General features: G+C 41.7%; 1 protein-coding gene across 1 annotated transcript; it reads left to right on the top strand.

The window, feature by feature from the left end:
• The first annotated feature begins 484 nt into the window (after nucleotides 1–484).
• CBX1 (chromobox 1) lies at nucleotides 485–22,105 on the top strand. The gene is made up of 5 exons (XM_061175053.1): nucleotides 485–711; nucleotides 16,223–16,399; nucleotides 16,871–17,048; nucleotides 17,939–18,033; nucleotides 20,646–22,105. The coding sequence occupies exons 2-5, from the start codon at nucleotides 16,260–16,262 to the stop codon at nucleotides 20,788–20,790; spliced, it is 558 nt and encodes a 185-aa protein (XP_061031036.1). The 5' UTR covers nucleotides 485–711; nucleotides 16,223–16,259; the 3' UTR covers nucleotides 20,791–22,105.
• Nucleotides 22,106–27,114: the final 5,009 nt, after the last annotated feature.

Below are 27,114 nucleotides of genomic sequence, written 5' to 3'. Positions count from 1 at the left end.
TTTCTTTGGGGAGGCTGGGTGAGGGAGGGGTGTTCATGGATAATGGGGGTTTTGGCAGTAAAGCCACCCATTGGTGCAGCCAATGAGATACCATGATGACACCTACCAGGCGGACCTAACCTAGCCTAAGGGATCAGGGAAGGCCTCGAAAGGGAAGTACTGTAATCTCAACGCCGAGAAGTAGGAGCCTTACAGAGATCTGGTGAGAAACCTGTTATAAGATTAAAAATTTTCAAGGATGTGAACTGTCCAGAAGTGGTTGATTTTTCAGACCAAGCATCAGACTCGCTTGTAAAACCACACGTTTTAATTTTCTAGGTTGCAGCTTCCTAAACTGCAGACGCTTCGGCGGCACTAGCTATTGAAGAACTAAGTAAAACTCGAAACCCTGGCAAACTGTGCGTGGCACCGTGGAAGGCGCGCAGCACTTCGGGTCTTGTAGTCTGGGACGGACTCCGAGTCCCACAGCGCTGTGCGGCGGGTCGTCGCGCCTGCGCGATGCGGCCGGCGGGCAGCGCAGAGTGCGAGGCTCTTTTGTTCGGCTGAGGGGAGGGCCGTTGGCCGGGGCCTGCGGTACGCCGCTTCAGTGAGGGGCTCAACCGCGGTCAACCGGCTTGTTGCTTTTCTGGTCGCCACTCCCCTGGCCGGCCCGACAAGACGCGCCAGTAGCGCGGCACCGATTCCTCTCGGGCTCGTGGGCGCTGCTCTGAGGTGAAGAGCCGCTAGAGGCGGGGAAGCGGGGGGGAGGCGCGCGGCGGCGGCGGCGGCGGCGGCGGGAGCCCTGGATGAGGGGCCGCGCGCTCGCGGCGGAGGTCGGGAGCGGGGAGCGCGTCCGAATCCCGCGCTCTTCCCGCGCCGAGCCCTCCGCCGGGCGCAGTGTGTAGGACGACTGGCGCGAGAAGGATGGAGAGGGCGGGGCGGCGTCTCCTGAGCCAGAAATTGAAGTGATTCTGGGTGGGCCGAGCACTTGCGGGTCGCTCTTCGGGCCTGGGTAGACCAAGACAATGCTCCTTGGGTTGGGTGGGCGGCTGCGGGATTGGGTTGGAGAGAAAACACCGGGTAAATTGGGAAGGGGACGGACGGGGCAGCCTGGATGCTTGGACAAGCGTAGGGAGGGTTGACGACTGCGAGACCCGAGGTTTAGAAATGTAACCTGAGAATATTGGGTCCAGCCGGGGCTGCCAGAGGAATTCCGCTTGCAGGGCTGGGGAACGGTAACTTCGAGGAAATTGTAAGGGTGGGCCGGGCGGCCCAGAGTGTGCTACTGGGGGAAGAGATCTGTTGAATAAATCGAGGAAGGGGCTAGAAGGAGGGGTAGTATTTGCCTAGCTTGGCTCGGGTTGGGGGCGAGGGGGTGGCGGGGAGAAGCTGTCAGGGCAAGTGGGGCGGAGGTCCCGAGAGCATTTTCTGTGAGGTGTGAAGAAGAAAAGGGGGAAACTGGCCACCCCTTGCTTCCTGGTTGATCGGCAGTAAGAATAATGTGTGAAGAAAAGATGGAACACACTTTCTTCCTTTTTCCAGGTTTTCTACTACCTTCACTCCTTGATTCCTTTAGGGAGTTAAAAAGTCCAAGTGCAGCTCTTGCTTTGATTCATAATTAGTTCCATAAGTTTTTATCTGAGATTGTTGCTGGTCACAATTTCACTGCGGTGAAATTGTAGAAATGTGTAGATGAGTTCATATTTAAGGAATGAAGTTAACTTAGTGAGAGATTATGAGACGGTGTGGGAGGTTGAGAGAGAAAGTGGAAAAGTTCATGAGATTGTGAGTTTTCTTTTTTCCTTGGGCTCTTAAGTTTTTTAGCCAGCTTGTCCTTGCTGGAAAATTTGAATACGAAGGGAGCAGTACTTTACCCCTTTTCCAAAACTTCAGATGAAGATTTTTCATGGATTGTTGCTATATTCAGACATGTATTGGCTGAGCTCAATTGAGGTGGAATTTACAAAAAGATCAGTTATACTAGAACCTCTAGCCAGGGGTAAGCTATCCTCCTCAAATGTGTTAAGAATCAGGTTGCCATTTTGGAATAGTTCTAAAAGGTCCAGGGTTTTGGAATGGATGCAGGAATACAATTGGGAAATTAGTGCCTGTGTTCCAAGGTGCTTACAGATATTTACATGGAAAGTGATACGCCTGAACGGTGCAGTGTTGGAATCGGCCACACCTTAATAAAGCTTCAAGGCAGTTCAGAATCTTCAGTCATTTCCAGTTTTCCCTCTGGTGCCATTTTCTTCATTGGCTGCTGTAACCTAAATTGTTTTTCACTAAAAATGTAAATATTGTGTAGCTTGGTGCTTCTAGCTTCTTGATTAAAGGAGACCAAGTAAGGGTACCCTATCCTTCTGCATTTTGACTACAGGATACTAATATTTTTATAATCATCTAAAGAAAGGAAGCAACCATTATATCTTCTGGTGCCCATTTTAGAGACTAGGAAAATGTTTCTTTTTGAATTCACACCACTTAAAGAGAATTGATGCATTTTTGTCATTTTCTAGTAGATTATCCATTGAAATCTTCCTTTTTCATATACTCTCTCTCGTGGTATAACAGATTTTGCATTAGGTTTGATGGCTTTTTTGCATCATAGGTTATTTCGCTGAAGAGTTTTTGGAATAAGATGCTAATGGCTAGTTTATGGCCTATATAAGATGGGGCCATGCCTCTTGTCCATTCAAGTGTCTGACACATAGTTGACCATATTGTTGAATGAATGGATAGGGCTTTGAGATCTTTTTTGAGAATCCTGTATTAGTAGAATGACCTGATGTGCATTTATGTAATCAATTTGCCTGTTTTTGTTCTATGACATTAGGCAGAGTAAAACTGTTGCCCTTGGCATGCTTGTCTTAGCCTGTGTTTTTAATATACTCACCCTGGTATTAAATACAGAAAAGCTATGCAGATTGTGCAAGTGGCAGTTTTAAATACCTTAGGCAAGTACTAGGGGAGGACCCAGGTTCTGGGTTTAAACAGCAAGCTGTATAGTACTTTGAATATTTTCTGTTATATAAGTATGTTGAAAAATCATTTGTGTCCTTTGTATAGAGTTAATAAGTATTTCTCAATGGCGATGTCTACTGAAAAATTGAATAGCCTTTCCAAGGTTAATTGGAGAAGTTGTTTGAATGAGGACAGAATTCTGATCCTGTAAGTATTTGAATAACTTGTTAAATCTTTCCTGCCTTTTAAGCTTTTATGATTTACTGACCAAAAGGGGGCAGCCTTATTTGTCTGTGAAATTGTGCCTTTCTTTAATAATAGCTAACACACTGAGGGCCTAACAGAACTATGGTATTTGAGAAGTTAGCGTCAGTACTCTGGTTTTGTTTTGTTGTCTATGAATGCTTTGGTCTCCGCTCTTATTCTGGTCTTGCTTTCTAATCACTTTTATTTCATTTTAAACTAAAATATTTGCATCAGGTATCACTGTGTTCTACTAATATTTACAGATCCCTATGGCCTCTAAACCCAAGCTATATCTATAGTTTCATTTCTATCAGCACCATGAAAAGGAGTTAGCCAAGCTTCTGGACACGTCTCAGATAAAATTCTAATTTTATTCACACACTGGTATTCTAGTCCTAGATCCTGGAATTCGAGGACCGGGATTTCTTTAAAAATGAAACTCCTGCCCACCGGGTATGTGGCACAAGTTCTTGTTTTCTGCTCAGTAAAGTTTTCCATCTGGAAAGCATTTGCCTCACAAACAGCCACAGCTAACAAACTAAAAGCAGTTTAGAAACATGAGTTAGGAGGACTACAAACTGAATATACTACACATGCCTTCACCTGCCTTTTGATGACTGGTATGTAGTTGCTAATGCTCAGCAAGGGTACTTACTTCTTTGCAGATCCGATTTATTTGCTCATCATTCCCTAAAAAACTGACAACTTTGGACTTCTGTTCCCTGGTTATCTGAATCTGAGACATCCATTCTTATTGCCCATATAGGGTTCAACACCTTACACTGGGTCCAGACCTACCTTTGAGTGTCTGAGTAAAAACAGAAATAAAATGCTTTGGGAACCACAAGAAAAAGAGAAATAATATTTAGCTAAGTTGGGTAGGCATCATGGAAGAAGTAGCATTTGAGCTAGCTCTTGAAGGAGGGGTAGGATTTTGACTACTAGTCTTGGACAGGCGCACACTTCTTAATAATGAGCAAATCCATGCATGGAGGAAATGTGCAGGATATGTTCAGGTTGTACTTTTCTGTTTTGACAGGAGAATAGGTTTTGTGAGGGAAGTAGGAGTATGGAATGGTTGGATCTAAAGGGTGTTAGATGTAAATTGTGGAGTTTGGCCTTTCTTTTAAGGAAGGAGGAGGAGACTTTGTAGAAAATTTTTTAGCAGTTACCTGCCACTTTTCTATTCAGTGTACTCCCACCCAAACTGGTTTACACACTGTCTACCTCCGTTGCTTTTGTTAACAATAGTTTCTTGGGCTAAATCGCCTCCCTCCAGTCCAGTTTTTCAAATGCTATTGGAACCTTGCCACAATCCCAGCTTTTCAAAACCTTTCTAATCACCCTAGCCATTTATTCTTCCAAGCCCCGGTAGTGCTTTGGTGGCTACTTCTTCTTGCTTACATTTCTTTTGCTAATTACTACATACTCCTGTCATTTCTTCTATTGAAATGAACTTCAATTGCATTTGTACCTTTTTGGTATGTTTTTAATCGTACAGTCCTGGCTCTGTGTCTTACCCTTTAGGGGGGGACTTGAGGAATTTTTCTTTGCTGCGGTAAGCCTTAGTTTCCTCGTTTGTGAAATGGGCTTAATAGAGATGTCGTGAGCATTGAATTAAGTGCCTTTCTATGCATTAAGTGTTAAGTATTCAATAAAATTTATTATGTTATTACTAGTCCTTATGGGATTTTCAAAAGCCTGTACTTCCTGTGAGTCTGCATATGCTGCTAGCCTGGCCAAACAGTTCCATTTGCCTGGGTCTGAGGGGGTTCCACATCCTGCGATGTGGAACTTTCAGAAGCTTTCAGTGCTTTAGCTGGGATGAATTGGTCACCCTTTATTCCACCCAGGCTCTTAGTAAATCCTTATTGATTTGATTTGGTTTTTTAATAGATGGTAATTAAAAGCTAGTAGAGCTGTAGTTATAAACTTTTATAGCCATCAACTGACTAGGTGTTAAACCTAAGCTAGAGGCAAAAGATGGGTAAGGAAAACAAGGAATGGAAAAAGGAGCTAGATGAAGGAATGAAGTGGGGAGTGAAATGCACGGTAATTATCATCTGGTCCTTTCTGCTGCTCCCGCAATATAGCTCTTTCTACCTGGCCACACTTCTGTTCTTCAGATATAGCAAGCTCTTCTCACCCTAGGACTTTGAACCCACTATTCTTTAAATTTGGTATGTTTTTCTGATTTTTGCTGAGTTGTCTCCTTGTCATTTGGGTCTCTGTTTAAATGTTACTTAATCTGAAGATATTTTCTTTTTTTTTTTTTTTAATTTATTTATTTGGTTGTGCCGGGTCTTAGTTATTTATTTATTTATTTATTTATTTATTTTTTAATTTTTGGCTGTGTTGGATCTTCGTTTCTGTGCAAGGGCTTTCTCTAGTTGCGGCAAGCGGGGGCCACTCTTCATCGCGGTGCGCGGGCCTCTTCACTATCGCGGCCTCTCCTGTTGCGGAGCACAGGCTCCAGACGCGCAGGCTCAGTAGTTGTGGCTCACGGGCCTAGTTGCTCCACGGCATGTGGGATCTTCCCAGACCAGGGCTCGAACCCGTGTCCCCTGCATTAGCAGGCAGATTCTCAACCACTGTGCCACCAGGGAAGCCCCTGAAGATATTTTCTTTATAGCATTTATCACTAACATTTTCTTGCTTCTTGTCTGTGCCCTACTCTGCACACGCATGCATGCGTGCATACACTCCCACTCATGCTGACTCATTTGTCCACATTAGAATATAAACTCTAAGAGACCAGGGATTTTGTCTGTCTTGTTCACCCTATTTGTCTAGTGTCTCACACATAATAGGCACCCAATAGATAACTGTTAAATGAATGAATACTGTAGGAGCATGTTCACAGGAAGAGTTAACCTAAACCTAGTCTGGGGCTTCAGGGAAGCTTCTGATGATGACATTTTTTTAGCTAAGGGAATTGGTCAAGTGAAGAATGGAGCAAAGGGCAAGGTAATTGTGATTGATAGGGTTAGGTGCAGTGGTCTTCAGCTCAAATGCCCACAGATAATGGTATGAAGAGGTCTGCATTTTTACATCAGTGGCTAGTATTGAGAACGAATTGGGTTGGGAGTTATCCAGGCAAGAGATGGTGGTTGCTTGGAATAGGATGGTAGTAGTGGGACTAGACAAATGTATAAATTAAAAGATATTTAAGATATAAAATCAACAGGATTTAGTAAGAGACTGGATATGGAGTTTGAGTGGAGAGAAATCAAAAATGTCATAATTTTGTCTTGAACTCAGTAAAAACTATATGAATTCTTAGAAAGACCATTCATTTAATTGGGTGATTGGCTTTTTTTAAAAGTATATCTGTAAAATTAGAGCCTGAAATCACAACCTCTGAAGTTTGTTATAGAACTTTACTGTATGAATCATTAAAACTGACTTTTGGTATTTATGTAGTTCTTCATATATCTTAAAATTCCTTTTATAAATAATTCTGTTGAAATTTTCCATTGTTTGTATCCAGAATTTACTTCCTTTTTCTCACCTATCTTATCTGTCTTCATAGGAACATAGATTCCTTTTGCCATTTACTACAAGGGCTTTCTTACTTTGTTTTGCTGCCTGGGTGAGATAAAAGGAAGAACATAAGAAATTCCTACACTTTAGGTATATGAAATGTGATTTCTCCGTTTCTGGCAGCTCTTCTATCTCAGTCTTCCAGAAATGAGATCTTGGTTTCTGTTTTATAATTATTGGTCATTCATACCAGTCCGACCTGGGTCCTTCTTGAGTGTGTTCTGGAGCTGCTCTGCTGTTTTGAAAAACCTAGCCAGGGGACTTCCCTGGTGGCACAGTGGTTAAGAATCCACTTGCCAATGCAGGGGACACGGGTTCGATCCCTGGTCCAGGAAGATCCCACATGCCGCGGAGCAACTAAGCCCGTGCTCCACAACTACTAAGCCTGCGTGCTGCAACTACTGAAGCCTGTGCGCCTAGAGCCCGTGCCCCACAACAAGAGAAGCCATCGCAATGAGAAGCCCACGCACCGCAAGGAGGAGTAGCCCCCGCTCGCCACAACTAGAGAAAGTCTGTGTGCAGCAACGAAGACCCAACACAGCCAAAATAAATTTAAAAAAGAAAGAAAGAAAAACCTAGCCATGAATTTCAGCCATATACATAGAACAAAAATGGTATTTTCTCACTGAGTTCCTAATGCACTGGATTTCAGAGAGTTATCCTTACGCTTAAAGCAGTAAATAATCTAATGAAGTAGGACATATATGCAAATATGTAAATAGATAATGAATGCCAGAAGGTCATAAAAGCTCACCTCAAAGGAATTCCATGAGAGTTGTTACACCTATTTTACAGATGAGAAAACTGAGTTATGCAGTAAATATATATAACTACCTATAAGCATAAAGTTTTGAGAGGTCAAGGACAGCAAAGATATCATGCTTCTGGTGCTCATACTAGCTTTCTTCTGGTGAAAGGAACTGTGAGGACCCTTCAGGCAGTGCTCTTCCAGGTTCATTGCTAGTACAAAAAAGGTCTAGAGTGAATGATGTTGAATGTGATGTAGAGGTTTTGTTTTCAGGAACATCAGTTATTACTGTTCAGCCTTATTCTAAATTTTTATGGAGAAAGTAAAACGTTCACCTACCTTTTAGCTAACTATGAGAATTGATTTATGTCTGCAATAATGTGTGTAATTTCACCTGAGGAATGTAGTTTCTGCCAATCCTCTTATAGCAATGGCTTATATCCAAGGAGTGCATCAGATCGCCTAAGGAGCTTTTAAAGATGCAGGTGCCATGGTCAAAGCAACAGTGTTTGCAATAATAAAAAATTGGAAACAACCCAAATTTTCATCATTAGGTGGATGGTTAGAGTATGGTATGTCCATACAAGATGGAATACTATGCAGCTTAAGAATGGAGACCTTTATGGAACAATGTCAGAGATGCATTACATTATATTAAAAGGCAGATTATAGAACTATAATATCTATTTTCACATATATACATCTGGGTCAGTTTACATATAGAAGAACAGCTTTGACAGGTTTTGAGCCAGGGAACTTTGATTCCCTAATTGAATGTGAATACATGTATTATATTACAATTAGAAAAACAAAATATTTTTTTAAATAATGCACATACACACACCCTACACTCTGACTCACTGGATCTGGGCATCTGTATTTATAAACTCCGTAGGTGATTTCTTATTCTCATGTAGGTGAAAGTCCTCTACTCAAGGTCTGCTTTCCTGTGAATTCTTTCTTAGTACAGATGGTCATCTCACCAGACCAGCATTCTAAATGTTTCACCTTAGTGTTTACCTAAAAAGGCCTACTGGTTTGTTTCAGAGGTCTGTAGCTGTTACCTTGTCCTCACATCTGGAATTTGACCTTTCAAGCTGGCAAGAAATCAGTATGGAAGTTCTGGGGTAGCCCTTTATAATTCATGTATGTGATGGCAAGCAGGAGCTATGCTCACATTGTCTTCTCAGATCCTTCTCATATCCTTTCACTAGGACCAACCACAGGCATACCTTGTTTTATTACACCTCACTTTATTTGAAGATACTGCATTTTTTACAAATTGAAGGTTTGTGGCAACCCTGTGTCGAATAAGTCTATCGGTGCCATTTTTCCAACATCTGCTCACTTTATGTCTCTGTGTCACGCTTTGGTAATTCTTGGAATACTTCAGACTTTTTCATTACTATTATATTTGTTATAGTGATCTGTGATCAGTGATCTTTGATATTACTATTGTAATTGTTTTTGGGTGCCACAAACCATGCCCATGTAAGATGGCGAAACAATCTGCCAGCTGTTCCCCAGTTTCTCTCCCTTTCCTCAGGCCTCCCTATTCCTTGAGATACAACAAATATTGAAATTAGGCCATTTAATAACACTGCAATGGCCTCTAAGTGTTCAAGTGAAAGGAAAAGTTGTGTCTCTCACTTTAATCAGAATCTAGAAACGATTAAGTTTAATGAGGAAGGCATGTTGAAAACCGAGATCGGCCAAAAGGTAGGCGCTGCTTAGCCAAGTTATGAATGCAAAGGAGAAGTTTTTAAAGGAAATTAAAAGTGCTACTCCGGTGAACACATAAATGATAAGAAAACAAAACAGCCTTCTTGCTCATATGTAGAAAGTTTTAATGGCCTGGATAGAAGATTAAACCAGTCACAACGTTCCCTTAAGGCAAAGTCTAATCCAGAGAAAGCCCTAACTCTCTTCAGTTCTGTGAAAGCCAAAAGAGGTAAGGTAGCTGCAGAAAAGTTTGAAGCCAGCAGAGGTTGGTTCATCAGATTTAAGGAAGGAAGCCATCTCCATAACATAAAAGTGCAAAGTGAAGCAGCAAGTGCTGATGTAGAAGCTACAGCAAGTTATCCAGAAGATCCAGCTAAAATAATGAAGTTGGCTACAGTAAACGACAGATTTTTAGTGTAGACAAAGCAGCTTTCTATTGGAAGAAGATGCCATCTAGGACTTTGTCATAGCTAGAGAGGAGAAGTCAATGCCTGGCTTCAAAGGACAGGCTGACTCTCTTGTTAGGGGCTAATGCAGCTGGTGACTTTAAGTTGAAGCCAGTGCTCATTTACCATTCCAGAAATCTTAGGGCCCTTAAAATCTACTAAATCTACTCTGACTGTGTTCTGTAAATGGAACAACAAAGCCTGGATGACAGCACATCTGTTTACAACATAGTTTACAGCATGTTCTCCAAGCTCCTTTTTTGGGCTTAGCAACGTGTGTTCCTTTTTTTCCAGACTGTTCTGTTTTCCAGTTTCAGACAAAAACTCTCTTCAGCTTTTTCTATTGCCCAATGCATCTCCTTAACAATAACTTTATCATTTTAAATCTTAACTTATTTCACATGGAAAAACTAATACTTGGTGTGAAAAGGGCTGCTGCACACAATAAAGTTATATTATTTTATGCCCACTGTTGAGACCTACTGCTTAGAAAAAAAGATTCCTTTCAAAATATTACTGCTCATTGACAACATTCGGTCACCAAGAGCTCTGATGGAGATGTACAAGGTTAATGTTGTTTTCATGCCTGCAAACACAGCATCATTCTGCAGCCCGTAGATCAAGGAGTCATTTTGACTTTCAAGTCTTATTATTTAAGAAATACATTTGTAAGGCTGTAGCTGCCATAGATAGTGATTCCTCTGATGGATCTGGGCAAAGTAAATTGAAAACCTGGAAAGGATTCACCATTCTAGATGCCATTAAGAACATTCGTGATTCATCGGAAGAGGTCAAAATATCAACACTAACAGGAGTTTGGAAGAAGTTAATTCCCAGCCCTCATGGATGACTTTGAGGGGTTCAAGACTTCAGTGAAGGAAATAGACATGTGGTGGAAATAGCAAGAGAACCAGAATTAGAAGCGCAGTATGAAGAGTGACTGAATTGCTGCAATCTCATAATAAAACTTCAACAGGTGAGTTGCTTCTTATGGTTGAGCCAAAAAAGTGGTTTCTTGAGACAGAATCTACTCTTGGTGGAGATGCTGTGAAGGCTGTTGAAATGACAACAAAGGATTTAGAATATTATACAAACTCATTTGGTAAAGCAGCAGCAGGGTTTGAGAGGACTGACTCCAATTTTGAAAGAAGTTATGTGGGTAAAAGGTTATCAAACAGCATGAATGCTACAGAGAAATCAGTTCGTGAAAGGAAGAGTCAGTCAGTGTGGAGAACTTCATTGTTGTCTTATTTTAGTAAACTGTCACAGCTACCCCATCTTTCAGAAGGCACCACCCTAATCATTCTGCAGCCATCAACATCAGGGCAAGACCCTTCCTTCATTAGCAAAAAGGTTATGACTTGCTGAAAGTTCAGATGTTGGTTAGCATTTTTCGCAGTATTCTTTAAGGTATGTATATTGGATTTTTAGACATAATTCTATTATTGCTTGGTAGACTACAATATAGTGTAAACTTTTATATGCACTGGGAAACCAGAAAATTTGTGAGACTCGTTTTATTGCAGGGGTGTGGAGGTATGCCTATATTCAAAAACAGAATGCCTAATCCTGTGTCTGATACTTCACTGCCTCTGCCTGCAAGTAGCATTGTTCCTCCATTCCATTTTCTAGCTCCTAACTGTAGGAGTGGAGGGGGTATCCAGGAGAATTGCAACTGTGCTCTTTTTTTCTCTTAAAAGAACTATGAGTTCATGACTCTTGCTTCAGATTTACACTATTTCTGGATTTATTGGGACACTATAGAAGAATTTGGGGTTCTTAAAATTCGCATTTTCTCAGTTCTCTGTAGCCTACTTGCTAGGCTACAAAAATTCAAAACTTCTGCACCATCTAGCACTTGTCAATTTAAAAGACTGAGAAGACTGCTGGGGCCCTAAAAACCAAAGCTTTGTCACTGCCTGCTGATTTAATTAACAATGTATACCTTCCATATTCCAGTAACCAATGAAAAATCATTGGTTTTTAAACACCTATACAAATTCCAAGGTCTTTTTTGAAAGAAAATCATTATCCGTCACTTCCTTATTTACTGATGACAAATTGTAGAGAGGACTAAAGTCAGACCTTTCAGTCCTTTCCTCGTACAGGCTGGAGGGAAATTTCCCCTGTAAGTGTGTAGCTAGCTCTTAGTTCTGTGTGTGCAACAGGGCCATTAGCCCAGCCCTGCTGGGAGATGTCCATACTGAAGTGCTGTATTTTTTGTTAATTGTGTGACCTTAGAAGATTTATTTCATGTAAATCTATTGTGTTATCTCTGAGGTGTCAATAACATCTGAATGGCTTATTTTATAGGATTGTTTCAAAGATCAAATGAGATAACATGGTAGCACTTTGTAAACTGTAAAGTGCAATACAAATGTAACGTATAATTTTTCTAGGCATCTTAGAATGTGGCAGACCCGGTAAATATTTAGGTAAAAATTGTAGCAGCTTAACTAGGTTAAGGTTTTTTTGTCTGAAACATCGTGATGAGCCTTAAGAAGACTTTTTTTGTTTGTTTTTTTTTTTTTTGGCTGCATTGGGTCTTCGTTGCTGTGTGCAGGCTTCCTCTAGTTGCAGTGAGTGGGGCTACTCTTCGTTGTGGTGCGCGGGCTTCTCATTGCGGTGGCTTCTCTTGTTGTGGAGCACGGGCTCTAGGCATGCGGGCTTCAGTAGTTGTGGCGCACAGGCTTATCTGCTCTGCGGCATGTGGGATCTTCCCGGACCTGGGCTCGAACCCATATCCCCTGCATTGGCAGGCGGATTCTTAACCACTGCGCCACCAGGGAAGCCCCCTTAAGAAGACTTGTCCAAGGATTCTTTTTTAATCTTTTTATTTATTTATTTATTTAGGCTGCGCTGGGTCTTCGTTGCGGTGCAAGGGCTTCTCTAGTTGTGGCGCATGGGCTCAGTAGTTGCGGCGCATGGGATTCATTGCGGTATGTGGGATCTTAGTTCCCCGACCAGGTATCAAACCCAGGCCCCCTGCATAGGGAGCACGGAGTCTTAACCACTGGGCCACCAGGGAAGTCCCTAAGATTTCTGAGTTAATTTAGAACTGTTCGCTCTTGTGTACATCTTGTGATGTTCTAGTATATATCTTGACCCTTTGTTCAATGATTATGGCACTTTTTATGCCATAATTTGGTTGCCAGGATATTTAGGGAGAGTGGCAAATAGCATTGACTAAAGGCATTTTTCCATTGTGCTACTACGCTGATCTGAGTTACTTTGAATATCCCTGCCAAGCAATTCCAGTTGAAAGCCCTCCTTCCAGATGTCACTGCTAGTATTAGGAGATTGTCATATTCAGGGAGAGGTGGTCTCTCTTGAAATAATCGATTTGGAAACTATATGCAAATAATTGGCCTGTCATAATATTTAAGGGAGCTCTTGGCTTGTCTGAAGGTGCTATCAATAGATTCTATAGGAAGAGTGGGTTGTGTATTTAATCCACTTCTCTACTGATTTTGACAAATGGTTTATTCAGGACCCCAGAGAAGTACCTATAAATAAGGAAAAAACTCACACTGGGAAGCCTGGCTGAGAGTCTCCAATATAAAGAGAATCCAATCCCTGGAGATAAATACTGGGATGAGCCAGTTAAGAAAACTCAAGAGAGAAATGGAAGTGTGTTTTCTACATTCTTCACTTCTCATTTGAGTTGCTTTTAGGACAATGAATTTAAGTGAGTAAAGATGAAAATCAAACGGTCTCACTCTAGATTTCCCTATTTGGGGGTTTTCTTTACCTAACCTAAAGGATTATATTCTTATGCTATGACTCCTTCTCCTTGAGGCCATGCTAACGATAAAGGGAGGGGAGGCCTGCAGTAGCTAGAGATGAGCTAGAAGCTGTCCCTACCTTTTTGTTTTGTAGTAACAGGATCAGATGGGCAGGATTCAGTATTATTTCTTTTTGTAAGACAAATATAGCTATTAATGTAGACAACACAGAGCCTTCAATATCTCTGAATTCTGAAGCCGGAGTGATAGACTGCCTTTCCTTTACTTTCTTAAATTTAATTACTTGGGAGAGGGGTTATTAGGGGACAGTTACTGGTTTGGGGTTGTCTGTAACCCGTTGTTTTCTTTCTGTCTGTTGAGAAAGGGAGTAGCTTCCAATTTCTGAGTCCAAACTAATGTAGGGAGTTGTGGTACCCTTTGTTATTGAAAGGTGATTGTCAATTTATTTTTCTTTGCACATTAACTGATGCATGAATCTTGCTACCCCTTCAACTGACAGTGAAAGGAAGCAAGCAAGGAGTAGCACTTGTTCTTCGGAGCAAACACTACTGCATTTATCCAAAAGAAAAATTAGATTTTTTTTCCTTTCCTTATAAAATAACACTTGTCATGGCAATCAGAATTCTGAAAACCTGAAAGTATCTCCCTCCAGGAAGAAGCAACAGGCTCTGAATCAGAGGCACAATGAAGCTAGCCAATAATTAGCAAAAGGTGACATTCAATACACTGATTAGCCTGTTCAGTAACAAGAAAAGGAAAACTCATGGCACTAAAAGATGGGTTGGGGAGGGAAGGAAAGCAGAATCTTTGGTATGTAAATGGAGAGGAACAGTCTTAGCGCAGATGTGTGTTTTGAACTGTGTGGACAGGGGCATTGGGTGTTGCCTTAGGCCACACTGAAAGCATCTCAGAAAACTTTGTGTGTGTGTGTGCCACTCAGCAAAAGTTCAGAATACCTTTAGTGGAAGAGGTATCTATATTTTTTTCTTACCAGACATTAGGTTTCAGGAAGACAGGGACCATTACTTACTCTCTTGAATCTCCAGTCTCCAGCAATGTCCAGAATTTTCTAGTAGCCAAACAAATGTTTGTTGTTTCAGTAAGTCAGCATTGCTCATATTCAGACATGAGAATATCTCAGAGTATAAACCTAAATAAGCATCTGTAGATACTATAACTGATTCATATTGATGAGCCCGACTTTTATTAAAGGTTATATTTCATATAGTCTATAGATGAACTCTTTCTAAAATACATTCTGTCTACACGTGCCAATTTAAAACTATTTAGAAGAGCCTACTTTCACTGACTCCTTTTCCCAAGGATGCTAGGAATAAAATAACCAGTTTAAACCCCAATTAGCATTGCCTTAAATTCAAACATGAAACATGGTAGTAACTACTTTCTTGTCTTTGATCATCTGCCATACTCTTGATTCTTTGTATTTCCTTCTGGGCAGCTGATCTATCAATTTGTAGATTGCAGCCAGTTTTGTAGATCAATTTTGTTGTATAGATATCTTATGGTGCCACCTACTGACACATTTGTAATCATAAGGCTTTATGCTTACCAACAGTCAAGAGTTGTATGAAGGACTAAAGAAAATAGATTTATAGGGGACTGGAATTTTAGGACTGGAAAAACCCTTAGAGGTTACCCAGCCTGATGATATATTTTACAAAAGAATAAATTCAGGTTCTGTTATCTGTGATACCCACCTTTTTCCCCCCACTTATTTCCAAATTCGTTTAGAGAATTCCATGGTCATTCTGGCATTTTTATGAATCCTTCTCAGCCTTAGAAATAAAAAGTAGAATAAAAAGTTCACAAGAAACTTAAGAGTTATAAATTAATGGTGGCATTCAGAAAAGACTACATAAAGAACCTTAAGGGGACTCAAAAGAGATTGTTTAACAATGCAGAAGAATTGCTTATATTATATATGCCTATACAAAAGGGAAAATTAAACTAGATGTTTAATAAATAGGACAAGCCATTTCCCTTAGTAAAAATCCAAGTCCAATACTGTGATGAAATTGAAAAACATTCAGAGAATTAGAAAGTATGGATCAGAGGATTATATGTATATAGGTTTGATGTATAGACCTTATTTTTAGGAGGATTGCTTTTTTTTCAAATTAATGGTAATATTTTAGATACTGTAAGTAAAGGGGTATTGGGAGCTTTTTTAACTTAGAAAGAATGGGTATAAAAGTTTTAAGTGGATATGCAAGAATAAAGAAGTTTTGCTGTGAGATTAGTTGGGGCTGTTTTAGAAAACTAACTTTCTAGCTGAACATAGAAAACTGTTGGGTATTGAAGATGAATAGGCATAACATTTATTGAAGCAGAATGCACTATTTTTTTTAAGATTTATTTATTACTTATTTATTTTATTATTTTTGGCTGCATTGGGTCTTAGTTGCAGCACGCGGGATCTTCGTTGAGGCATGCGGGCTCTTCGTTGCAGCGCACGGACTTCTCTCTAGTTCTGGTGTGCGGGTTTTGTCTCTAGTTGTGGCACTCAGGCTCCAGGGCGTGTGGGCTCTGTAGTTTGCGGCACGCAGGCTCTCTAATTGAGGCGCACGAGCTCAGTAGTTGTGGCACGCGGGCTTGGTGGCCCCATGGCATGTGGGATCTTAGTCCCCTGACCAGGGATCGAACCCACGTCCCCTGCATTGGAAGGCAGATTCTTTACCACTGGACCACCAGGGAAGTCCCAAGCGTGCACTATTAAAATCATCTATGATGTCCCTGGTTTTCTTATCCAAATATTCTCCTAAGAAGAGTGTACCCTAATGTCCTTTTTATTTCCTTTATCATTTTAGCAGCGTCACCCTTTATACCAGAAAGCTGGCGGGCACTATGGGGAAAAAACAAAACAAGAAGAAAGTGGAGGAGGTGCTAGAAGAAGAGGAAGAAGAATATGTGGTGGAAAAAGTTCTCGACCGTCGAGTGGTAAAGGGCAAAGTGGAGTACCTCCTGAAGTGGAAGGGGTTCTCAGAGTAAGTTTCATTGACCCAGGAAAATCCATTCATTTGGTCACCAACTATTTCTCAGGAGACTGGTAATGTGCATGACCCAGGGTGCTCTGATGGTTACATTGTGACTCAGGCCTGGCCTTCATGGCTTATAGTTTAATTAGGAAAATGACCTACATGTACAAAGTGCTATCATGCAAGACTAATTGCTGATGAGCAGTTTTGTGTGTGGCTTTACACTGATCCAAGTTTGCAAAGAGAGAGTAACTTTCTTTTGAAGGAGGCAAGTTTCTAAGCTTTCAATTTGTACTAAAAAGCCCCCTACCGCCTCCCAAGAAATGTCAACTTTGTCAAGTTCTTGGTCTTGGACAGAATCCAGTTATTTTTTATCATTAACTTCTCTGTTCCAAGGACACTAGCTCTTGTCCTCTGTGCTTCTCCTTAGTGTGAGTGTGCTTTGAGTGGAAAGTGTGACTCGTGTGCCTCTGGTTTCAGTGAGGACAACACATGGGAGCCAGAAGAAAACCTGGATTGCCCCGACCTCATTGCTGAGTTCCTGCAGTCACAGAAAACAGCACACGAGACAGATAAATCAGAGGGAGGCAAGCGCAAAGCTGATTCTGATTCGGAAGATAAGGGGGAGGAGAGCAAACCAAAGAAGAAGAAAGAAGAGGTAAGGCTCGAAGTAAGAATTTTTACTAGCCTAGAATTCATGCTGCTGTCAAAGAAGCTGAAAGCCAGATAATTTAAGCACTTTTGTCTGCTGCTCCTTAGATCTCAGCAGCTGGCTCTCAATCCTTTTGGAATGTTAGATAGGCTAATGCTTTAAAAATGTTTGAGGGGGCTTCCCTGGTGGCGCAGTGGTTGAGAATCTGCCTGCCAGTGCAGGGGACACGGGTTCGAGCCCTGGTCTGGGAAGATCCCACGTGCCGCGGAGCAACTGGGCCCGTGAGCCACAACTACTGAGCCTGCGCATCTGGAGCCTGTGCTTCGCAACAAGAGAGGCCACGATAGTGAGAGGCCCGCGCACCGCGATGAAGAAGAGTGGCCCCCCACTTGCCACAACTAGAGAAAGCCCTCGCACAGAAACGAAGACCCAACACAGCCAAAAATAAATAAATAAATAAATAAGTTTATTTTAAAAAAAAATGTTTGAGGGCTCAATCTCATGAAGCCACATAATCTACTCTTATTTTATGTGAGGTTCAAGAACAGTAAGTGCAAGGGAATTCATTCCTGTGAGGAGATGGCTGTCAATGTTTTAATCATTACAGGTTTTAATCTATTCAATACCATAAAGTAAGGTACCTTTTGAGGGTGAAGAACAGTTGTAAACATTTATTTTGCTTGAGATGTGGGTCCCTTTTTACATATGGGGAAACCTCAAGCACTTCAAAACTTGATGGAATAATCACTTAGAAGGATTCTAAAAGGCTTTGAGCCAAAGATTTGGTGAAATATTGGCAAAAGGGTTTGAGTACATTGTCAGAGAAACAGAAGTGGCTCCAGTCCGGAGAACAGTCCCATATAGTTAAAATTGTTCCATCTCTCTGGTTTTTACAGTCAGAAAAGCCACGAGGCTTTGCCCGGGGTTTGGAACCGGAGCGGATTATTGGAGCTACAGACTCCAGTGGAGAACTCATGTTCCTGATGAAATGGTGAGTCTGCCAGTGGCTCTGTGTGGTTGTTTTTTTCTTCTCCACATCTGTTCCATGCCAGAGGAAAAGAGCTGGACCTTCAAAATTCCAGTCGCCCAGGTGTGAAATCTTTAAGATGGCATAGTCCTTCGATAGTGACCCTCGGCCTGACTGCCAACCTGGACTCGTGAGTTACAGGTAGGGACCCTTAGGATTCTCGGATCTTTGCCCATTTTTTTTAGGAGGTGGGAGACAATCTGGAGCGCAGAGGGTATGGGGAGGAATCACATTTCACTTATGTAAATAAAGGGGGAAAAAAAGAAATGTGATTGAACCACCCTCCCCTTCCGCCACCTCCTTAATAAAGATCGGGCTGGCCCCAGGATCAGAAATTCTGTTAACTTCTCAGGGTTAGGAAAGAATTTCTGTAGCTCTTCCTTTGTCCTTGACTGTTAGATCCTTTCCAGTTTGTGCAGATTCTACAATTGCAGTATCTGCCAGCAGGGGTCAGCAAGGCCCCTTTACTATACTAAGCATAGAGAAGCCTGCTTTTTCCATTATAAGTATAAATACCAGTGGTGGTAGTACTCCATGAAACAGCTTAATGAAAGCAGTTGTCTTGAGAATCTTAAGAACTGTAATTAACCCAAAATTCTCTATAATTTCTCTATTCTCTGTCCAAAAGGAAGGCTTTCTTCCCTTTTTCTTGCTTGTTGGAAGTGCTTGTTCTCCTCCCCCCCAAAGTGGAGCTCAATCATTGTCCTTAAAATATAAATTAGGAGTGAATAATTCTAAGCCTGTGCCAAAGAAGGCAGCATTCTAGGGGCTTTGTCCTTTTGTCAGTCTAGAACCTTCTCGGAAACTCATATCTGTACTAATTCCTCTCCTTTAGAAGGTGGCAGGAGAGGCCTAACTTGAACACTGAAAGCCTATGACACAACTGGCTAAACTTCTATTTTTTTTCCCATGCATTCCCTAGGTGTTTACTGAATCTGACCTTCTTTTAGTTTATTTTTTGCTAGCCTGTAGGAGAAAAGTTCATTTTTAAGGTGCTGCATATGGGGGAAAGGAATTAATACCAGGACTTATTCAATCCAACTAGAATACACTTTCTCTGGCTGCATGTGACCAGTCTGAGTAATGGTAGCACCTCCTTATTGCTTGACACTATATTCCTTTGGTTCACTCACTAGTGTGTGTAAAGATTATAGCTGAATGTAACTCTGCAAGTTAAGATAAGATTAGATGTTGATTATCAAACCAAGTTTACTTTAAAGTGATTTTCCTGGAGAATGGAGATACTTGTTCATTTCCCAAAGTAGCTATTTTTCTGTGCAGTGAAGAGACTGAACTCTTACTTCAAAGGCTGTTGTTGAATTGTCAACAAGGGGCAGCCTGCTTCAGGTTCCCATACTGTTACACTCCTTTTCCCTCCCATTCTCTTGTCTGTTGTTCAAAAACATACCTTACTGGCTTACTCTTCCCTGGTTCTATGGGGCTGTGTGGCTTTGGTGTACCTGTTGCTGGAGTTCTGGAAGTTTGGGGTAGTGTCTCGTCAGAGATCCCATCATATATATCTATCTGCTGCCTGCCCTATGCTATTGCTTCCATCTAGGATGTTCCCAATGACCTGAAGATAGAGCTTACCCCTAAGTCCCTTGTAATATCTATGTGGTTTTCAATTTCTGAGAACATTTTAAAATTCAGAAAAAATAGAGAATTATGTAACAGTCCCTTTATTTTCTACCTCCCAGTTTTGAAGCACCATTTCAAAGCACCTGGGAGTTGCGGCCTATCTGTGTAAGCATGGCATTTGGTAGTGTTAAACAGTATGATTATAAGTAAGCAAGAAAGTGTCCACCTGCATTGGCTCTGGTCAGTGCCAAATTGGTATTTATTATCCAATATGGTATTAAATCCTATTACCAAGCCAAGATCTCTCCATGGACTTTTAGCAGCTGGGATATGGCTTTGGAAGAGTATGGTAGCCTCTCTTATTCCCTCAGAGAATCTGAGAGTCATGTTTTTGTATGTGTGTGTGTGGCCTTTCCCAGGGGTTCAGAGTTAGCTTTTGACAAAGATATCTAGAGGGCATTTTCAATGGGAGAAGATCTCCGAGGATATTACTTGACTAAAAGCTGATAGTAAATGATGCTTACACCATATTATCATCCTTCCCTGGCCTGCTCTTCTGGAATTAATATTTTATTTTATTAATTTATTTTTTATAAATTTTTTTTTAAATTTATTTTTGGCCACGTTGGGTCTTCGTTGTTGCGTGCGGGCTTTCTCTAGTTGTGGTGAGAGGGGGCTACTCTTCGTTGCGGTGTGCGGGCTTCTCATTGTGGTGGCTTCTCTTGTTGCAGAGCACGGGCTCTAGGCGCGTGGGCTTCAGTATTTGTGGCTTGCAGGCTCAGTAGTTGTGGCGCACAGGCTTAGTTGCTCCGCAGCATGTGGGATCTTCCTGGACCAGGGCTCGAACCCATGTCCCCTGCATTGGCAGGCGGATTCTTAACCACAGCGCCACCAGGGAAGCCTGGAATTAATATTTTAAAAGCCCAAGCCCTTGGGTGATCCAAGTTAGGAGACCACTAGCACCTGGTCTCAAAGTCTCTTTGTGCTTTGTTCTGCAGGAAAAACTCTGATGAGGCTGACCTGGTCCCTGCCAAGGAAGCCAATGTCAAGTGCCCACAGGTTGTCATATCCTTCTATGAGGAAAGGCTGACGTGGCATTCCTACCCCTCGGAGGATGATGACAAAAAAGATGACAAGAATTAACTGTCCTGAGTACCAGCCCCTGTCACATCTGACTGTGGGTTTCAAGTGGGGAAAGAAGGAGTTCTACTTGTCTTGACACCGTAGAGGGGGCTTGAGAAGATGTCCTTTGAAGAGCCAGTATAGTTTCTGTGCCCTACAGCAGCCCAAGTGCTTTAAAGCCGTTCCATGCTGTATAGTTTGCACACCCATCCCAGTGGAGGGGAAGGAGGGTCAGTGTTTCAAGGCAACCCATTCTGAACTTTGCTGAGAAAAGCAAAGGGCCTTCTATGAAGGACAAAACTTGCAGAATGGGATGTGGGAGAGCAAAAGATACTGTAGATCTTCAAAGAGCATCTCCACAACCCACAGCCTTCTTCCCAATAGTGTTAACTCTGCATTTTTACAGCGTAGCATGTATGTAGTTTTTGGCTATTTCTGGTGTATTATTTGGGGTGGGAGGGATGGGGTGGGAAAGAAGGGAGATGGGTTAGGATCATTTTTGTTAAAATTTGGGGCCTGTTGGGGGGCAATGGTGAAAGAAAGGAAAGAACAACTAATGATGATTTGGTTCTGTGTCCAGAATATTTCATCCTTTCAAAAACTGTCGTTGGCAACCTAAATGAGGACTGTGAGAGACTGTTTAAAAGCTGTGAATGCCTGAAACTTAGAAGCCAAGGTGTTCCCTGCCTGAGCTTAATGCTGTTCCCAAAAAGCATTAAGCTTTGGTAACTTCTTAACTTCCCAGTTAAGAAGTTACCAAAGCTGCCATTTGGGGGATGGAAACTGGTTGAGGAAAAGTCTTATTGGAGTGTATACACAGGCAGATCATTCTGTCTTAGAGGTGCTAATTCTTGAAATTGACAAGAAGACACTTTCTTTTCCAACTTTGAAGTTATAAATATCAGCTTCTCCATCCAAGCCACTGGCTGAAGTATTTGGGGAAGGGCAGAGGGTGGTATAGGAGATGGGAGAGTAGGCAAAGACAAGGGCCGGTGCTCTTAGGGTGGAAAACTCTTGGAGCCTCTGTTTTTTGAACTTTGAAACCATTGGTGGCAGGGTTCAGTCACTGACAGCACAAGTTCACTGAGTCACTTCAAGAGCTGAATGATTTCTGAAGCCCTGGTCTCAGGAGAAGATTAAATTTTCATACTGGGGCAGTGGTTCACTTTAAAACAAAACAAATTTTTTTAATCCTAAGAATGAACTAAAACCCAAAATGCTGTCTTGGATCATGAGATCCATCAGTTCTTGACATCATTTAGACCTGCATCTACAACTCCGTTGTAAAATCTTTTTAGGCATGTGTTAGGTTTCTGTGAAAACTTTTGTTTAAATGTTAAACTTCATACCAACACTGTCAGTTTTTGTCTTAATAAAACTATAGATTTATAATCCTTGATTTTTGTCTTGTCTTGCCAGAAACAGTCCTTGCCTTTTATTATTTTATAGATTGAGCCTCTTTGGGAACAACTTCCACACTTGAATGGTTTTATTTCTTAAATACTGTAGGCTTGAAAATCTAGTGTCTGGTGTGAATCTTTGACACTGAGCATTTATAATTGATACAGAGATTATAAAGATTGTCACATCATTCTGTCTTCATACTGCTCAAAGTTCGTTCAGCACTCTGTGACCCGACAGCACTTCCAAAGTATGATACATTTGGAAACACAGGTTTTTGGGTTAGGTTTAGATCCTGGCTCAGGTATTTCATAGATTTGTGTGACCATAGCTAAAGTCAGCTTCTCCAAACTTTTAAGGAATTGGTCCTGTGTTTGATCAGTGAATTAAAATGTCATCCATTTTCTTAACATAATTTTCTGCCTATAATTCTAGAGCCAAAATGGGACTAGATTCTTGTCAGTTATAAAAGGGGAAATCGGATTTCCACTGAGATCAGTTCAGCTCTACGCACTAGTGCAAAGCATCTGTTCCAAATAAACTGAGTGTAGATATACTTTTTTCAAAAAGCCTCCTAGGAGTTTAGGGAGACGTAAATGGAGCTGGAGAGGTCTTCCCCTGCAGAGGTCTGAGTGTGTCCTTGTAGTTGGCAGCAGCAGAGCAGTCTGTAGCTAGTTAAGAGTTGGGGTGGGCAGATATATCTGGTTCTGTTCTCCATCAACAGATGCACTGAAATTAGCCTTCAGTCTTGGTGCTTGTCCAAGATGGGCTGCTATTCAGCTTTAGCCTTAACCTTTGGAACCTATTTCACTGTCACTGCTGGCATTCCTGAGCTCTTTTAAAACCATATCATTCTTCCCCTTGGAAGACACTGAAATTGATAATGAATGTTGAAGTGAAGATATGCAATTCTGTTATCTTTAAAAGCCAATTATCACACATTTCTAGATTCAAGGGTTAAGGATAAATTTTTCTCAAGTGATTGCTGAAGCCACAAATGCATGCAGAAATGTCAGGGAAAAAAATACACATAGGCACAACAAATCTTAAGTCTGCTTTCAGAAAGTATTCGTAGAGCATTTCTTTAGGAAATAACAAAAACATGTCAGATGCCTTCAACAAAATTGCATCATATTAGACCTCTAGCCCAGGAGTTGAGGAGATACAGATTGTTACCTTAGTTACCATTACAGAAGAACAAGAGCTTACTAATTTGGTGACAGAATCATTATCAGCTGTCCTACACTGGCAAAGCCAGTCAAAGAAAATACCTTGTTCCTTCACTGCCTTCAGTTGAGTTTCAAGTTAATACAGTAAATACAGTAACACTCTTGTCAACAGTGCTCAGGAATAATTGTTTCTGCTTTCCAATGGCATTTGAAAGTTTTGACTACCAATTTTAAATAATTTTTAATAGTTGATTTTTAAGTGCTTATTTTCCGGTATAATCTTACATTCCAAAACTCATTCATACTCAGCTCAACTTGATTTTAACCCTTGGCTATTTAGTGTTTGACCATGTGTACACAGCACATCTTTATAGTCTATGGCCTGTGGCATTGGGAATCTGTATTACAAGGTAATTATTTTCCTCATAGAGAAAGGGGGAATGCTAGAAGAAATCGCTACTCCAAAATAATTTGGTGGAATTGGAACTCTGAAATCCAGATTTCTGCAATGGCTCCAAATCCTGAACTATGTATGGAGCTGAGCTCTGTTTGTTTGAGATCAAATTTATCTGATCAAGTCATACTAATCTGATGTGCAAGTTGGGCCTTCTCATGAGGATGAACGTGAACATCATGTTCTGATGTGCAAGTTGGGCCTTCTCGTGAACATCATGAGGATGTTCTCATTTAAAACTCAGAACTGATAGGAATGAACTAAATCCAGGCTCAGTGTTTTCCCTCCACTAGAATTTTTTTTTTTAATTTATTTATTTTTGGCTGCATTGCTGCGAGAGGGCTTTCTCTAGTTGCAGCGAGCGGGGGCCACTCTTCGTTGCGGTGCGCGGGCTTCTCATTGTGGTGGCTTCTCTTGTTGCGGAGCATGGGCTCTAGGTGCGCAGGATCAGTAGTTGTGGCACGCAGGCTCTAGGGCGCAGGCTCAGTAGTTGTGGCGCATGGGCTTAGTTGCTCCGTGGCAAGAGGGGTCTTCCTGGACCAGGGCTCGAAACCATGTCCCCTGCATTGGCAGGCAGATTCCTAACCACTGCACCACCAGGGAAGTCCCCTCCGCTAGAATTTGATTGAAATACAAATACCACTACCAGGCCAGCATTCAGCTTATTAAAGGAAGGAGTCTTGGCTTCCTTCACCTTGCCTTTTAGCAATAGGTAGAGACATCCTGTTCTGATATATGGTAAGAAGTTTGATATAGGAGCTTAAGATCCTCAGACAACTTGTCAGTCTCTGATCTGCACATCACCTTGGTTTGACTGTCCAGCAATGAGGTTTTCTCCAAAAGTTGCTGCTTTCCTAGCCGATGTGTTCAGGGTTGCTTACCTCTCGTATGGATGACTTTTAATCGACTTTGGCCTTGGGCACTTCCCGTTGAGTAAACTGATGAATATTGAAAGCAAATGAAATGTGAAATAAAATCATCCTGCTGGGATGAAAAGCATAGTTGGCCCTGCTCTATGGGGCAAGCAGAGTAAGCAGTCTGTTTCTAAGGCTTTTTTTTTGCTTAGGCCAGTTAGGTGGCAGAACTCTGAGGCAAGGCTGAAACATTAGGTTTACAATATAATGCTGACTAGTTTTTGTTGATATTAAATAGCTTGTGTTAATTCACCAGCAGGTTTGAGTCTGCATTCTGACTTTATTGGTTTGCATGTGATTTACCAAAGTACTACTTGTGATAGTACCAAAGCCACTGTTTACCCCACATGGATTTTTAAATCCTAGTTGACTTTGACCAATCCTGCCCTGTTTACTGTTTGCATAGTCACAGGTCAGGCTGGGCTACTTTGGGGCCTGGCTCTGGGACATGGGCCCACAGTTTCAGTTACTGCTTCAGCCCCTAGCTGAAGATTGGAAGGTTTATTAAGACAACTGAATTAGCCTCATTAAATTTGTGTTTAAAACAAAAGGCAGAGCCCCAACTCTTGGTCTTTTCTCCACCTCTCCCCAAGTGAACTAGGTTTTGCTTCCTTGGTTGAAACAGCATCTGGAATTAAGTAACAAATACTGTACAACCTATTCCATTCTGCAGTTAGACTGGAAAAGAACCAGCTTTAAGACTTTTATTGATATTTCTGCACACTCAAAAAGGAAGACGAGGATTTCTATCCAACTGATTTTGAAAACACACTTCTTCACAAAGGCCCATATTCTCACTCCACTGGAGACAACTTGTACACTAGATTCTGATTCTCAACTAATTCAGGCAGGCATGAACTTTCAAAGAAATCCTAGACAGAAAAAGGACCAGAACTCAAATCACGCGTTAAGCTTCACACGTATCCCCCGAGTCCCCACATACTCACTCTCTACTCTATAAAGTTTAGAACTAGACGGAAGGAGGATGACTGACCTCTGTGGGAGAAGTAAAAGTGAAAGAGGTTCTTGGTGCACTGACAAAATGACAAGTTGAAGGTCTATGGTTCCCTTTCACTTCCCAGATGGATCAGAAATAGGAAAACAAGGCTTAACCACTCATGATAATAATCAAACACATGGATTTTGCTAGAGAATGTCTACACTTGGTTGGGAAAATGACTTCCAGAGAGGCAGACACCAACCTGGTACCCATTTTTGTACATGGATAGTATCAAGGAAATGGGCTCTTGCTGGTAGTGCCCTAAAACTACATATTTAGTCTGAGTTTCTGAAGCTGTTGCCCTAGGTCAGTCCCTACTGGATGAGGTAGAACTACGGTGGTGGGGATGTTCTTTTTTCTGTGAGGCACTTGTTTTCCAGCTATGTGCCAAACAGATCTGAAGAGCAGCAAGGTCTGGTGTAGCTGTGCGTGGTCAAAGCAGGGATGAAGGCAGCCTGAGGAAGGCAGGACTCCATGGAAAGTACCTCCTCATTCACTGGCTGTTTTTAATTGCTGTTCAGCTTTCCTTAGGAAGGGCGAGGAGTCAGCCGTGGAGGCCAGGTCTTGATGACACTGAGTATGTCTCTAGATATCTATTTTCCCTCAGTTCTATATTTTTTCTATTTTTACTGATTCTGAAATAGCCCTGGCTTCACTGGTGAGATCGTGTGTGGGGCAGAGATTGAAACAGTGGATCTGGGACTTCCCTGGCGGTCCAGTGGTTAGGACTCTGCGCTTCCACTGCAGGGGGCACGGGTTCGATCCCTGGTCAGGGAACTAAGATCCCACAGGCCATGTGGTGCAGCCTTAAGAAAAAAACCACAATGGATCTACTTCCGTCACCTTACATGATTTAAAATGTGTGGGAAAATCAGTTTGAATGATGCCTAGGACTAAAGTCAAGACAAAGCAAGCCTTCGACCCCTACCCAACCACGTCACCCAGAAGTTTGGTCTTGAGGTCTGCTCATCTCCCTGCGAAATCTAGGACCTCGTCTCACTTCCTGTCTCAGGTGTAGCAGCCTTCACAGTCCTTACTTGAGTTCTCATATCTTCTTCCTGCCAGAAAAAGCCTTGAAGCTGGAACACCCACTCCACCTGCCAACAGCAAAAAGAGGTCAGCCCCACAGCAGTGCTGACCAACTTGGCCCAAAGCCCCAGCTAATCAGCAAGCTCCCAGACACAACTGTACATCTCTCCATAAGGGGACATGGGGGAAGGGAGTGACCAAAACACACTTTCTCAGACCAGAGGCAACACTAGCAAAGGGGGAGGTGAGAGGACTTTTTCTTAAAATCTTTTAAAATCTGTTTGAAAAGTTGCAAAACAAGATAAAAGTTATAGCCTAATTGTGTACTAAACAAAAATACATATACACATTTCTAGAAAGTATACGAAAACATTACTC

Source organism: Eubalaena glacialis, chromosome 19 (assembly GCF_028564815.1).
Source record: "Eubalaena glacialis isolate mEubGla1 chromosome 19, mEubGla1.1.hap2.+ XY, whole genome shotgun sequence".
NCBI classification, from domain to species: Eukaryota; Metazoa; Chordata; class Mammalia; order Artiodactyla; family Balaenidae; genus Eubalaena; species Eubalaena glacialis.
Note: the sequence above shows the minus strand (reverse complement) of the source record. Positions and strands in the feature narration are given on the sequence as shown.

Coding starts and splice junctions, on each gene's coding strand:
- CBX1 (XM_061175053.1), top strand. CDS start 16,260: ATGGGGAAAAAACAAAACAAGAAGAAAGTGGAGGAGGTGCTAGAAGAA. Junction 16,400..16,870: donor AAGTGGAAGGGGTTCTCAGA/GTAAGTTTCATT, acceptor CTCTGGTTTCAG/TGAGGACAACACATGGGAGC. Junction 17,049..17,938: donor CAAAGAAGAAGAAAGAAGAG/GTAAGGCTCGAA, acceptor TGGTTTTTACAG/TCAGAAAAGCCACGAGGCTT.